Genomic DNA, 15,712 nt, shown 5'->3' on the forward strand with positions numbered 1-15,712 from the left:
AATAAGCCTCTTGCCCAGATAGTGGTTTATTTATTTTTATGATCATATTCTTAAATAGACTAGAAACAGTGATGCCACTAGTGGAATCTACTAAGGAAGCCAGATTAGAAAAGATTGCATTCATTCCTACTAATTGTTAATAAAAATAAGAAATTAAATTATAGTAAAGTGCAATATTAAATATTTCTTCTGTCAGTATGACAGACCCAATTCTTTTCTGGTGTACTGGTTGCATTTTAACAGCAGTAATGCCCATCTGCTTCTCAGGGTTTCTTGGCAACTTCAGTGCACTAAAAATTATAAATGCTTTTAAATGATACTGCAAGTTGTATAATTTTGTTTTACTGAAGCCTGTATGGGAACACACTGTTCTAACAAACTGTAACTAGATATGATATGTATTTATACCTTTTTTTTTTTGTGAGTTTGGCACTGAATTTTCTCAACATTTATGATTAAATAATAAATCTCTTAGAAACTCTGGCACTTGACACAGAAAAGTGAGTTGTTGTAGGATGCATGTATTAAATTGTAAAATATTATATCTTTGGGGTTCTCTCATTAAAAATTGGATGGATTTGTTTATTGTCCGAGTGGACACTTATTGCGATTCTATTTATCATGATGAAAAAACAGATGATGAAGAGGTTTTGCCATAATTATTCTCATCTTCCCATTTTTGCACTACTGATCCATGATCGTCATTATGGTGGAAAACAAAGGAAAATAATTTGAGAGGACAAAGACTGAAAAAAGGAAGAAAAAGAAAGCAGACACTTTAAAAAATGAGCAGAAAAGAAACCCTAGCGAGCCCAAACTATATAAACACTGAATTTGGCCTAGTAAAAAGAGGTTACCCAGCAATTTGTTAAACATGTTCTTGTGTATTTGGTACTTCAGATAGGGGTAGAAGTAAATAGATGATCCTGGTATCATCAAGGTACAGAGCAAGAGTGTGCTGTGACAAAAAAAAAACGCGGAGTGGAAGCATGCACAGGATCTAGTGTAAGAGTAATTAAAGATGCTATTCTTTTCTTATTATCTCTGTTACTAGTTGTGTTGTAGTTTTTTGAATAAACATGAACAAAGAATGTAAGGAATTGCTCTTGTGCTGAGCAGAGAGGAAAGGTGTCAACAGGTGAAAGGAAGAAAATTGAAGCTTTGAATGTCCTTTTTTTTTTTTTTCCATAAACCAATGCTAACTATATCGCCTCTGACTGGATAACTAATATATTTTACAGCACTTGGAAGCTGGAGTATTCTGAAAGTATTGTCAATTTCAAAAGTTCACTTCGTTGAACCTCAAGGGAGGAGAGAGTATCCTTCTGTTGTTTCACTTTGCCCTAGACAGCTAGTTGTGACCATGCATGGAGGTGAGATACTGTGTAATTGACCATCAGTCTGAATAAGTGCCACCATTCTTATGTTGTAAAGGAAAACAATGAAATAGTTTGATGATATTTGTATGTTTGATGTTTGGACATCAGGAAGAATTTGTTCATGGAAAGCATTGGAATGTAATGTCCAGGAAGGTGGTGGAGTTACCATCTCTGGAGGTGTTCAAGAAACGATTGGACAGGCACTTAGTTCTGTGGTCTAGTTGACAAGTTGGTGATCAGTCAGAGGTTGGACTTGATGGTCTTGGAGGTCTTTTCCAGCCTAAATGATTCTGTGATTTTGTGAAGCTGTATGGATGTTGTAGGATCACAGGATAGTTCAGGTTGGCAGAATCCTCAGGAGGTCTCTAATCCAAGCTCTTGAGCAAAGCAAGGTCAGCTGTGGTCAGACTGTTGGACAGGGCTTTATCCAGTAGGAATCAAAAAGTTTGGCAGCAGTGTAACCTACTCCACTGTCAAACTCACAGTGAAAATGTTTTTGCTTATATCCAGTCTGAACCTCTCATTTCAATTTAGCCCTGTTGCTTCGTGTTCTTCCCTCCATGCACATCAAACAGCCTGGCTCAATCATCCTGGTAACCTCCCCATAGGTACTGGCAGGCTGTTGTTAGATCTGCCCCACAGCTGTCTCTTGTGCTGGCTGAACAGGCCTGGTTTCCTCAGCCTTTCCTCACAGGACAAGTGTCCAGCCCCAGCCATACTAGTGTCTCTCTGCTGAACTTGTTGCTGTTTATCAGTGCCTGTTCTGAGGGCCTAAAACAGTGCAATATTCTAGATTAGTTATATTGTCATTTTATTAAGTCTTCCATGAGTTAATAATGTGTAATTCAGTGTGCATGATTTAAGTTCTATGTATGATTATAATAAGGAGTACAAGTATCATGGTGATCAGAAAATACTGAATTACATACCGGGCTTGCAGATGGCTGTATAATTAGTGTATTTTTAAATTTTTATTACAAAGCAGTAAATTTATTAGAAATTAGGAGAAATCCCTTTTGCTATTTTTATCCATTTAAGTGATAGACTTTATTTAGCACGAATATCTGTATCAAAAATAGAAAATATGTATGCTATGTAGGAGTGAATCTTCAACATGGAAGGCTTCTGAGGAAGCAGAAATCTGCCCTGAAAGACTTCCTTTCCTCCAAATCAAAATTCAAATCAAAAGACTTCTGTCTAGTGTGTGTGTGTGTGTTCTGGTGTGTTTGGCAGGTATCTGTTAGGTGTAGCAAGGACCAGGGTCATCACTGCTTTCCCTGCTTGATCAATGTGCATGCATTAATGGTTGTGTTTCGGTAAACACTAGATGGCAATGTCAAAATAATAAAAAAGGAACATAAGAATAAAAATGTATTTAGCACTTCATTCCTTCTCTGCTCCCTTGAGCCTTGAGAATCCTTTTGTTTGAAGAAACATTGCTAGACTTCTGCTATACTTGTGTTCTCAGAAACACTTCAGTATATCTGCAAACCTTCCTATTTGCCATTTGTTTGTTTAAAAGAGACAAATAAATTAACAAAAATATTATTTCTGCCTTTGGGGTTTTAATAAACTTGGGTACTTTGTATAAAATCTTTAAAACTTCAAGGCTAAGGATAGAACTCTCTGAGTATGTGATGTATGTGAATAATTGTCTTTGCATGGATAATTTGCTGAACATATATATGCTCTATATTTATGTTTGTTTAATAATATGTATTCTTCCTGAGTGTCCTGTTGATCTTTCAGGAAAAGTGAATAATTCACATCCAGAATCCTCTGAAATACAAAACCAAACAAGTAGGAAATAAGTTTAGGATTCGTTCTCTATTTGTGCATCTATTCATGCAGAATTTAGGTATGCTACTTATTTTATTAAGAATTAAGAGAATTAAGACAGCTATTGTCATATGAAATTAATCCAGTTAAACCCAGGCAATATCTGTAGTAAATCAAAATGAAAAAAAAAAAAGATAAAAGGTGCAGTGACTGCTTTGTGCTGCTTTCTGATCCTCTCCTCTTGTGGCTGGTATCTATAGCTGTGTATAAATGAGAGACTGTTAGGACTGTAAATATGCTTTTTCTCTGTGACATGTTTCCTGCTGGTTGCTTGGTTACCAATACTTTGCCACACATACATGCAGGGTATGAGCTTATTCTTTGGTATTCAGTCTTTGGTCTTTAATGAGAAGATACATGATCAAAATTCATGGTTTTATTTCTCTGCATCTAGCTATTAAGGTTTAAATGGCTTATTGTCCTAGGAGATTCAGAAGTAGTTATGCATAATTTGTTGACTTCATATGGAAGAATGGGCTGTTCCACTATATATGTATGAGTCTTTCAGTTTGTTTTGGTTTGTTTTGTTGTAATTTTTTCCTTTTAAAAGAAAACAAATTCTTTACTAATTGCAATGAAACAGCTGAATGACTTACCATAAAATGTTGTCGTGACTCTTCCCAATGCTAGTGGTCTCTGCATTTTTTCCTCTAACTTATCCACAGTATATTGTTAGTGTCAGGATCACTACAAAATCACATACATTATTATAAGTATTTCTATCATGTCTGTCTGCATGGTACCTAGTAGCTTTCACTTAAGTGGGATAAGGAGTTAATTTATGTTATTATAACTATTTATCTGCCTGATTTTAATTTTTCCCCATGTTTTTCATGGATAGTTATGAAAGTAGTGAATTAATAGTTTTTCATTGAATGTATGAACACAAGTGTAGTCATGCTTCCCCTGTCTGGTCTCCTGCCCTTGAAAATAAAAGATTAGTATTTGGCTTATGAATTATGTACCTGAGTCAAAAAGGAAAGGTGGAAACAAATTGAGAAAATTCTTTAATGTCAATTGAAAGCATGTTAATGGACTGATTATAACTTGAGCAGTCCAGACTTTTTAAATGAGTCTTCAATTATGCTTTCTTTAAGTATTTTTTTCTGTACAGCTTAGTATTGGCAGGCATTTTATAATTCCATTAATGGTACATGTTACCAGTGTGCCCTTATACATTAATGGTACATGTTACAAATGTGCCATTTTATAGCAATTTCTGTAGCAAGTGTGGCTTGGGATGGCACATGTTGGAAGAGTAATTCCATAGTGATGTTTTCTGAAATATGTTCATTAATGAAAAATACCTTCAGATAAGATTGCATTTTTAACTCTAATTTAGAGTACAAACTTCTTAGTAATTTCTAAAAGTCAATGTCGAAGTGTAGTTTGTTTTAAAGTAAAAAGTAGTAGATCTTAATAATCCAACCTGTTTTTGAGGACTAGTGCATCTCTTATAAAAGTGCATAGAAGTCTATAAATATTTTATCTGTTTTATCTGGTTGAATTGTGTACATGCAGGTAGGCATATGTAAAATATTTTTAAATTGAATTGAAAAATTCTATTTTGTAAGTTGCTCACCCCCTCATCTTTCATCTCCTAAATACCTAGAATTGCTGAATTGATGGCAGCAGAAAACTGAATGCAGGCAAACCAATTTTCAGACTCTCGAAGTTTCTGAAAAAGTACACTTCTTGAATCTGCTTTAATATATACTACACAGTAAAAAAAAATTGCATTTGGAAAGTGCTTGAATAAATGCAAGCAAAAGGTCACTAATCCTTTTAGGAGAACTGGAATATAATAAATATCAATTAAGTGCATTTTTTCTGTTTCCTGCGATTGTTTTTTCTTTTTTCTTCCTCTCTCTCTCTTTCTTTATTTTTCCCCAAATTGTTTCTTCAAATGGTTTTAGCTGTTGAACTTCTCTCAGCCTCAGCCTTATACTGCTGTTGTTCTGCTTTTCTTGTGGTTACATGTATTAGCCTAGGACCATAAAAAAGAATCCCTAGTTAGGGCTTCCAGTGTGGAAGACAATTTATCACAAGTATGAAGCAGTACTTGCACCATGGGCAAACTTGTTTTCTTGGGTTTTCACTTTATGTGTAGTGAAAAATGATATACATTCAAGAACCCGAAGCACTGCAGAATGCATAGATGGAGTGGAATTATGAAATTTCATTTCTACACAACACAAAAGGTTACCTCCTCTCTTCAAAGTAGATCTCAAAAGTTAGGAAATTCCCTAAAATAAAACCAAATTATGCTTAAGCTTCCTCCTAGGTTCTTTTTAGAATAAATTAATGTGGGATGGTTTTGTGTATTCTGCCTAAGTGTGAAAAATACCATTCATGTTGTGAATTCCTATTGCATCATATTAAAACTTTCAATTGAATAAAAAAGTACATTCCCATTACTTATGAGGCAGCCATAAAATTTATTGTGATACTACCTCTGACACTTCTAGATTTAGATAATATTTTCAGAAAAAGATAATAAATATAGTAAATGAATTTAGGTACTCAGTGCAAGCCAGGTCTGATTCTGGTTCCTTCTACCTTTCCCCCCCCCATATTTCAGGCATCTGCTTTAATGTGAGCACTGTAAAATCTAATGTAGATAATTGTATACGTTGAAGTTAAAATGCTGCTTTGTGAGGTAGTTGCTTTAGTAAAGTTCCTTCTCTTCCTTTCTGGATGATTGTGTATAATAGATGAACTGTCCCTGAGTCCGATAACTTCTTTAGGAGCTACCAGCATCATGCTGATTTGCAGACTATTGCAAATTAACTGCCTTAACAAAGGGAGAAAAAAATTCTTACATAGAACTACAGAAATATCAACCTTTAATTTTTAAATGGAATCCAGTTATCGCTCTGCTTCAGTAAATCTGGTTTCAAATCTACATTCTTAAGGTGACACCAGTAGTAAAACTGAAATAATTTAATTCACATAGTAGACTTCTTGTGTATCATGTTAACTAAACTGTATACAAATACACATAGAATATGTCTGCTTACTGTTTCCTAAGAAGCTGTCCATAGTGTCAAATAGTGTGAAATCTAAAAAATGAAGGGCACAGAAAAAAGAACTATTACTTTCTTTTCATAGTATATAAAACCAAAGACAGATGACTGTCCAGTGGAAGAAAGCAATTTGCAATAAAATGAAATGGTATTAACAGAAGTGTATTGAAAATTGAAAGGTGTATAACAGTACTATTTGTTAGGTTAGCTGGATCCTTCCTCATGCTGTTCAGTTTGAGTAAGCTACTTTTGCTCAGGATCTGTGTCAATTAAGACTATGACAGCTACTGCTTGGTGATTTGTATGTTGTCTGTGAACTGGACTGAGACTCTCTGGCTCATCTATGTTCTTGTAGAAATTAGGCAGCAACAGTTGTGAGAAACCTTGTCTTGCACATATAGTCATAAGAAATCAGGAGGTTAAACCTCAACTGTCAGGTTTTAATCGATTGTCTGCCCAGTCTCTCTTTACCAGAGGTTCCAGCATTATTACTATCTTCTCATGGTTTCTCCAGTAGTCTAAATAAGAAAAAATTATCTAAATTGCATGTTTTTCATTAGGAGGTTGGAAGCAGTTCAGGTAGTATGTGCCCCATCCTCAGTTCCATGGAGGCCTGAAGAGAAGCCCCCACTGCTTGTCACCCCAATGGGAAAAGCAGCAGCTGGGAAACATCTTCCCCAGGAGCATGGGCTGCTTAAAAATGTGCCCCAAGGACTATGTAACTGAATAATTAATCATTAATACATAAACATGAATAATATTTCATTATTCTCTTTGAATCCTTTTCCTTTGTAAAGCAGTTTGGTATTAAAAGTCAAATAGGGTAAGGTTTCTACAAATATTGCAAGTATTTCCTCTTGTATCACTTTGAGTAGCCATTAGGGAATGAGAGTATGTCTTCATTAATGGAATTGGAGGCAGATACTAATTTGGAACTTTATGGCTATCTGTACAAGTATTGACATCTGCTGTTCTTTAATTGCCAGTGTTCATTCAATTACAAACAAAATGATTGATTACAACTAATCCTATCTCAGTATACTATTACTATCATATTAAATTTTGAGGGGGATTGGCTCAAGAAAATGGGCAGATTTTCTAAGTGATCTAAGTTCAGCCTATTTAATAAAATCAATAAGATTAAAAAAAGCTCAGAAATAGTACCTTGAGATGAATTAAGCTTTTATTTATAGTTCCTTACTTTGCAGTTCTTAGAGGTCTCAAAATGCTGTGTTCAGTGGTTTCCGACAGTGAAAGGCAGAATGTGGCTTTAAAAAATGCCAACTCAGCAGAGTGAGGAGCAGTTAGCCCAAAGGCAGGGCAGAGGCTGAAGTTAACAGAAAGACTTTTTTCTTTCCTCTAGTTCCTCAGTTTAGTTTCAGTGTTCTCATCTGTGTCTAGGTAAACAGTTGACTGAAATTTTGATCCTAACGAAATTGAAGAAATAGGAAATTCATGTTGTAGTTTTGATATTAATTTTTAATGCTAGATTTATCTTGAGGTTTTTGAACACATTTGCATGGCTGAGCATGCTTATGAGTAACTATCGTACACATACAAGCCTTGTCTGTGCTGCTCTGTTACTTTTAAAATATTTCCCAGTGGGTTTGTATTACCTGAACTTGGTATTTTGTATGTGTTTTACCATGTATCAGTGAAATTTCCTTGATGATAGATTTAGATTTCAACTTCTAACATGACCTGTATATCAGAGGCTCCTTTAAAAGTTTGAAGTAGAGAGATTTAAATTTAAATGCTCCCTTCTGCAGTCCTGAACCTCAATGTTAATGATGGCTATAGCAGAAATAATCAATGTTATTTCCTCTGTCCTCTCTACAAGCTTAAGAGAAATCTATGTGACTAATTTGTTTATATAATGCATTTTGCAAACTAATTTAGTTGTTGCATTAGTACAAATAATCCTTTAAATAGCATTCTAGATTAAAGGACAGATTCTGACACCTTCATTCATAAGAAGTTATGCCCTGTTTTGCAAGCATTTCTTTTGGTTTTAGTAGGACTGCTGTAAGGGTAGTCTATTCCAATGAAATAGAATTGATTTGTTGCCCTTGGGATTCAGTTGTACAGTTTTAAATTGACTGTACTGTTTTATGCTCTTTCATATAAGTACCTGTGTATAATTAATGGAAGTGTGAGTTTCTTAGAAAATAAAACAATCTCATTTTCTAAGGTTACCTTTCAGTTTGTTTCCATCCTCTGTCTTTTTCTCCAGTAGATACTCTGTTTCTTCTTTTATATGTAGAAGAATAGAAATATGTGTGTCAAAAAGCAGTAAAGGTATCTGAAACAGGTAAAAGAGGGTTATTAAACAGTCAGGCATGAACTGTAAATCAGTCAAGTAATAGCATATTTTCTAGCTCTCTTCACTGTATTTTATTCATTATTCATTTTACAAAAGCATCTGTATGCTTTGCAGTAAGATTCACTGAAAGGTAAATTCCTTTCCCCGAAGACCTTATAAACTAGGTGTTCCGAAATGTAATATGCTAATTACTAGCAAACTGAGCTTGTAACTAGGAAACACAATGTATGACAATTAAACTAGAAAGTAAATGGGAATTAAGGTGTTAGAAAAACTCAGTTGTTTTCCTGTGATTTAACTGAAAATTTTTGTGAAGGTTGTAACCTTCTGTCTGTCATATCTTAATGATTTCATTTTGAAAAGTCATGTGTATGAATCATAGCAAACGGAAGACTGTGTAGTCAGTCCTAAATTTGAGGGTGACATGAAAATGTTTTAATAATTCCATGAGATAATACCCTGAACACAAAAAGGGTCTGTTCTGAAAGCTTTTCTTAAAAACAGGTTTTTGCATGGGCAGGGAAACTATGAAGTTTATTTTCTTTATAGTTTGTTTATATATGCTCTTTTCTCTGTTCCTAGCTTTTTTGTCTTCACAGTTGTCACTCCATGCTGTTTCTGGTTTAGACTTAGATTTTCTTATTTGCTGGTTACTGTATGTTTTTTAACTAATAAGAGGATGAATTTAAATTGTTATTCCTTTGATACATACATTCAAGGACTCTTCTTTACCTCATGAGTGTTGGGCACAAAATGTGGACCTTTGCATGTTCAAAAGCTTCACCTGCTATTGTATTAAGTTGAAATTTGCTAAATAGATCAAAAGTTACTGGTGGGTAGTCAAATGGTATATCTTATAAACCAAGATGATTGTTACCTCCATCCTTTGTTTTGTATGGATTAGAATTTAAAATCCAGTGCTGTGTAGCCAGTTATGACTGATTCCCTTGCTACTGAAGTTGAAAAGAGAGAGAGTCTCTCTGGAGGTTTTGTTTCAGATGTCAGTCAGTGAGTATCTACTTAGTTAATGAAATCATGTTGCTGAAGCCCTGACGATGGTCAGTGAGGCAACTGGACCTTTAAACATGGAACACGCTAGAAAAAGGATACTATACAGAAAGATTGCTGTCCTTAGCAAGTATTTTATAGAGCTTATTGTATTTTAAGAGTTGGTAGGCCTTGAAATATAGGTTCATTAGCCAGACTTTATAAGTATTAGGGCAAGACTACTGTGTAACAGCACAAGCAAGTTGTTTTATCCATGCATAGTCTTGTCACTCCTGCAGCACCATTGATGACATTATGCAATTTACCTTACTTACTAAAGTCCGAAATATTCTAATAAGGATTTTCCAGATGTGGAGTATTTGTACTGAAGTGGAATATGGAATATATGGAAGTGGAAGACTTCAGGGTAGAGGGTTTTTTAGAATATGTCTTCCTTTTAGAATAAGTGTCTGTGCCAGCCTACACACAGATGCTTTGAGTTGTTTAATAATTGCTTTCTTCTGTGAGGCTCCATGTCACTGAAATAAGAACCAGCATGGTTAACCCTCATTAAAACAAATAGATTAATTTCTTACTAAAATGAAAGACCTCTTTTTAGTCATTCTGCTTCATGCTATTTAGAAAAATGTGAAGTTATTAAAAGACTGCTGTAATTTAATGGACTAGAAAGACACTGCACTTCATTAAATTAAATGATTATTTTTTCTTGATACACAAAATATTCCTTATAGTTCTCAAAGTATCTAAGCTTTCATCTTATTTTTTGCATATCAATTTAAGTCTTAAATTTAACCCAGAAACTTTGAAGTACTTATAAAACCGATGGTGAGTGCTTTCATGAGTGTAAGTCTTGTAACTTCATGAACTTCAAGTACTTTTATAAAAAAGTAGGAAATGTAACTGTAGAGATCTGAATAAAGCAACATGAACAAAAGGTAAGTGTTCTAGATGGCTACACCTGTGTGTGTGTGGTTGCCCATGAAGACTCCAAGAGGTCCATGTGTGAGACAGCCAACTCCAGAAGCCACGAAAGCAAATGAAATATGTTGAGCCCCATGTTCTGTGTGTGTGTTGTTATTGCTTGTTTTCTTTTTTTTGTCAGTGCACTGCTTCTTCCGAATTTTGACTATAAATACTGAATCTTGATTATTGATTTTTATGAGGTTTAAATCAGAGGAAATAAAAAATATTTAACAGTAAACAAAGCCAAATTAAATGAATGTTCGGTGATGAGTTTTACTTATGTGGTTTCACTTGACAGGATAAATCTACTTTTTCATTCTGTGCACAGGCTTCATATGATCACACAATACTTACTGCAGATACAGATAGGAAAAGTTCTCTGAGCTGCCTTACTTGCATGCTCTGGATGCATCTATGCTGGTGTTTTCGTTTAGGTAAAGAAATGCAGCTTTGAAGGGAATCTCACAGTCATTCCACCTTGTTGTGATCTGGTCCATGCCATGATTGTTTGGTTAATGCAGATTTTTTTTGTTTGTTTTAGAAATATTCCCCTATTCATAGAGAGCTCTTTACAGTAAACTTCTAATGAAGACTTGGTAAAGTTGTTTTGAAAGTTACAGAGCTTTAATTTCTAGTGTGTTTGGCTTAACAAATAGAAAGTATTTATGAGAAAAAGTGGTATAGGCATGCTAGATTTTAAAATCAAAGCCACATGCCTCTTCCACATGTAAACAGTTTGCTTAAATCTATTAGTTTTCTAGGAGTGAACTTTCATCTTAGTTGACATCTCAAGCTGTCTTCTTAGAAGAGAATAAACCACGAGCCACTAATAATGCATTCACTGACTGATAGAATGAAAATGCATTGAGAATTTTTACATAATCCACCATTCTTTCTATTTCTGGGGAGCTAAAAGATCTGTAGCAGTGTTATTTGGGATGCTGATAGAACAAAGCATTAGCTACTTGTATAAAAGTCTTAAACATCAAATTTGTAGGCACTTACAGAAAACAGTGGTATTTCTCATGTAACTCCAAAGTTGAACAGTACATGTCCAGAGAAACAAATTTAAAATGTTTCAGTATACAATTATCTGATGAAACTTTACTACGGCATATGCATTATCTCATTTTTGGGGCTACCTTCTGTAAATGTTTAAAACTTACAAAGAAACCCAGGAAAATCACAGCAGATTGGTTGACACAGTGTTCCACACATAAGCACAATTTCTGACTAGATGTTTGATCTTGACTATATGTATTCTTCATAATTCCCAACTCATAAGAATAGTGCCTCTGTTAATCATTTGATGAAGATCAAAGGGGTAAACAAGTCACAAAATGCACATACATTTCCATGTCTATTTCCAGCTGTCATTTTTCTAATCTTATGGGTGTGTCTCATTGAAAAACTATTCAAAGAGACAGTAAGCCCTTATCATTGCAGGAGGCATGGCATTTGTATTTTATCTCAGAAGAGGAGACTTCCTGCTTTCAGAGAAGCAAGGAGGTGAATTCAGTTGAGAGAATTGAATAATTTCATTTGCTGTGTTGTATTCACATTGGTCTCTTTGTTATTTTCATTACCTGATAAAAAGCAATAGCAAAGGTACCTACTTTCATAAGCACCCATCTGGCCAGCACAAAGTTTTTGAGCTCTTCACTGGGAATATATTATAATACTGTGTTAAGCACCTGTACAGGGTGCTGCTTTGACCTTTCAGTAGCAGTGAGAATATTTAGGAAAACACTGCAGTAGTAATGGCCCATGTGTGCTCTGCCAGGCTGTGCGGTTGTTCATACATGAAGATGTCTGTTTTATGAAAGACTTTTCCTGTGAAAAAATTCAAAGACAACAAAATGCAGTCATCAGTCTGGTACAAGATTATCAAAGGTATCAAGGAAAGTCTGCAAATAATATGTAGCTAAAGAAGAGGGTTTCTTTTTTTCTTTTGGGAAGCATCTTAAAAATGGACCTCTGAAAAAGTGCACAATAGACCTTTCTACTATGACTGCCCTTTAAAATTTATGTCCACGGTTCTGGGCCCACAGAACCATGAGTAAGTGCACTGTTAATGGATGCTAGGCTGCACTGTGAAATGAAGTTCACAGTTTCCACTATGAACTTGGTCACACTTTAAGTCATGTGACCTCTTGTCATGTAGCACCTCATGCAATAGCTTTTTTTCATTATTTATTTATAGACATGGAAGGAAGAAGCAAAATGAGTCTACGGTCCAGATAACTGAATTGTAGAGAAACTGCATAGAGGGCTTTTCTAAGAAAGCTACACTTTCTGCTATTTTGGAGGATGGTCTTAATATGGAGTCATGTTTCTATGATCAAATCAGCTGATACATGCTTTTCTACTTTGAGCTGTTACTGTCAAGTAAGCAAAAATTACTTATAACTTTGAGTTGTCCTAGCAATTTTTTCTTTCCTAGTTATTTGAAACGTGTACAGGCTGTGTGCTTGATTCTCAGGACATAGCAGATGACAAAAGCTGGAGGAAGTAATTTGATTCACTATACCCAACAAAATATTACTCAGTCTGAATTAGGAAAACTTTATTATACATTTTAAACTACTTTTTTTTAATAGTAGAAAAATCACACAAGAAGACACATTTTCAGATTAAAAGATTTAAATGATAATGTAATCAGTGTCACATTTCTCTTAGTACTTAATATTATAAAATACATTGGATTATGCTTTCTCTGTGTACTCACTGAACCTCTTCCACAGTTTGTCTGCATCTGGCATGTATGTATAGTCCTCTCCAGCTGACAGTCTCTTGACATTTTCATGTTCATTTACAGCGGCGTTGTGCTGAGGTTATAACATTTCTCATTATACTGAAGTGATGAGAGTCATGAATCTGGCTCTTCTTTAATGACATATCATTCATCTGGTAGCCATGTTCACTTCTACATCTTTTCATCAAAGATACTACCCTTATATCAATGAAGGAGAAGAAGTCTTTCTCAACTGCAGTGAACTCAAGTACTGAAAGAAATTTGTATTAATTGAACCATTGAGCTATAGCTTTAGTTTTCTTTCATGCATTCTGTGATGATTACAAATAAGTTTGCCATTTTTATTCAGAAAAAGACTTTTAGAGCAAGTTCCTTGATTGATTGTTTTTGCTAAGGGATATTATAAGCAATCACCATCTCTAGCAGCATCTGGGGCTTCTGCTCAGCCCAGAGACCCTGGGGTCTCTCCAGCTCAGGCCAATGGGTGTGACTGCTGCTTTTCTATTTGAAGGGCCAACCAGTAGTGAGGGTAAGTCTGGCTTTACACTAGGCTGATGTCTTCTATCTCCTTTTTATTACTCTGCTTAGGAAGTCTCACAGTGAAATGCAGACGTGATAAACAGAAAGATTGCTCATGAATTCAGTAGGTGGCATTTTCTCATCTTGTTTCTAAGATGATCAATTGCCAAAGAGATTTTTATTCTTCTGAACTTAATAAATTCAAGTGAGGATAATATTTTTCAAAAGTGTATTTTAGATGCGAGTCATTTTCAGCTGTTGCATTTTCATTTTTGTGGAACCACTCTGGTGCATGGCTTTTCAGTATTTAAGGGTGTGTATGTTTGCATTTCATTGCCTTTCTTTAGGTGCAGTATTCATAATTGCTTTGCTCGGATGTTGTGCTACTGTACGGTGTAATAAAAAAATATTTCTAAAAGCACAGAAATCTATTTATTTGGATGTTGTGCTGCTGTACGGTGTAATAAAAAATGTTTCTAAAAGCACAGAAATCTATTTATTGATCACTAAGTACAATAGCATGACAACCCATCGTACCTTACTTCCTCCTGACATTAATCCCACCACAGCATTTGAAGACGTAGGAAGAGTTAAGTTCTAGTTTGAAATGTGTATTTGACTAGAAATATGCGATCTTCCCAAATTCTGCTTGGTTTTTCTTATCCCTCCAATGCTTGCTAATTCCTAGTTGTGATCATTCACCAAAACCAGCCTTGCAGTATGTCTAGCTTCTTCAATGACTCATCATGGATTCGAGGTAACGTAAGGAAGCTGCAGCTGGTAGGTTGCCTCTCATATATTTACACATATATATATATGTATAAAATGCAAGTGAGCCTTGACAGTTCAAGTGTATTTTTAATTGGATTTTCAGAGAATCCTCAGTACCCTCTTCTGTAAGATAAAGTTGAATTATTGCAGTAGTTAAACTGACCTGAATCAACCTAACTTTTTTTTTACTTGCAAGCCCCTAGGGGTTCTCTTTTCTTTTTTAGAATGTAGTGCGGAAACCAGTAGTGAAACTATCACAGTCTCATGTTGCTTTCCTCACAGGGACCCTGAGAGGTAGCCCATAGGACCCATGGTTGAAAAACACTGATCCAGAGTTCTCTGAGTAAAGAACTTAGGAGTGGATAAAAATGTGTTTAGTTGAATTGAAACTCAACATTGAAATTTCATTATTGTTTTATTAAGTGTAAATCTCATCTTTTTACATATATAGTTTGACTGATATATCATTCTCACCTTCATATTGTCACTTTTTGTTAATGGATTGAACTTTGGCTGTATTCTGAGTATTTTCTACTCAGTGTGATGAAGTACTCTCTCCTGAGAAGGCTCAGGTACCTGTCTCTGAAGTTTCCTGTTTTATTCTCAAACTGAAGTAGCTGTAAAAGTTTGTATAGGAAGTACTCATTTGACTGTCACTGTCATGTCTTTTAAAATACATACAAAAAGGTTTTGTGAAAGGAAAATGCTCATCAGGGAACAGATTCTCCTATAAACCTCTGCGTGGTATTACTGGGCAGTTATTTTGTATCTCTCAATGCTTTGAATCCTGTCCCTTGAAAATTGGAAGGTACAGAAGAACCTGTGGTTTGTCATTTATCTGAAGATATGGTAAATCTCTTTATTGACTTCTGAAAGAATTAAAAGCCTAGCTTTGCTGTTCAAACTCAGTTTTAAAAAATTTGGAACCATGCAGTCGAATGTCTGCATTTTGTATTTGCACTCAGCAGAGGCAAGCTGTGTGATGTGAAAAACACAAGCAAAAATTACTTCCACCCTTTGAGAGCTGTGGATTGTTTTAAAGCAGGGCTGTTTTTAAAGTTGGAGAACTGAGAATTCTGAAAAGGCAGAGCAGAAAGTACTTAGTACTTTCTGTGTGGTTCACAGGTCA

The 15,712-nt window shown here is 35.0% G+C and overlaps 1 protein-coding gene across 1 annotated transcript in view; it reads left to right on the plus strand.

Annotated features, from left to right (window-relative positions):
• Window positions 1-15,712, plus strand: part of AVEN (apoptosis, caspase activation inhibitor) — a gene marked incomplete at its 5' end in the record, with an annotated part of 61,274 nt that overhangs the window by 30,999 nt on the left and 14,563 nt on the right. Inside the window, one exon of the mRNA XM_009070029.1 lies at window positions 6,728-6,748. Within this exon, the coding sequence (XP_009068277.1) occupies window positions 6,728-6,748 (21 nt within the window). The remainder of the gene's footprint in view (window positions 1-6,727; window positions 6,749-15,712) is intronic.

Source organism: Acanthisitta chloris, unplaced genomic scaffold (genome assembly GCF_000695815.1).
Source record: "Acanthisitta chloris isolate BGI_N310 unplaced genomic scaffold, ASM69581v1 scaffold6732, whole genome shotgun sequence".
NCBI lineage: Eukaryota > Metazoa > Chordata > Aves > Passeriformes > Acanthisittidae > Acanthisitta > Acanthisitta chloris.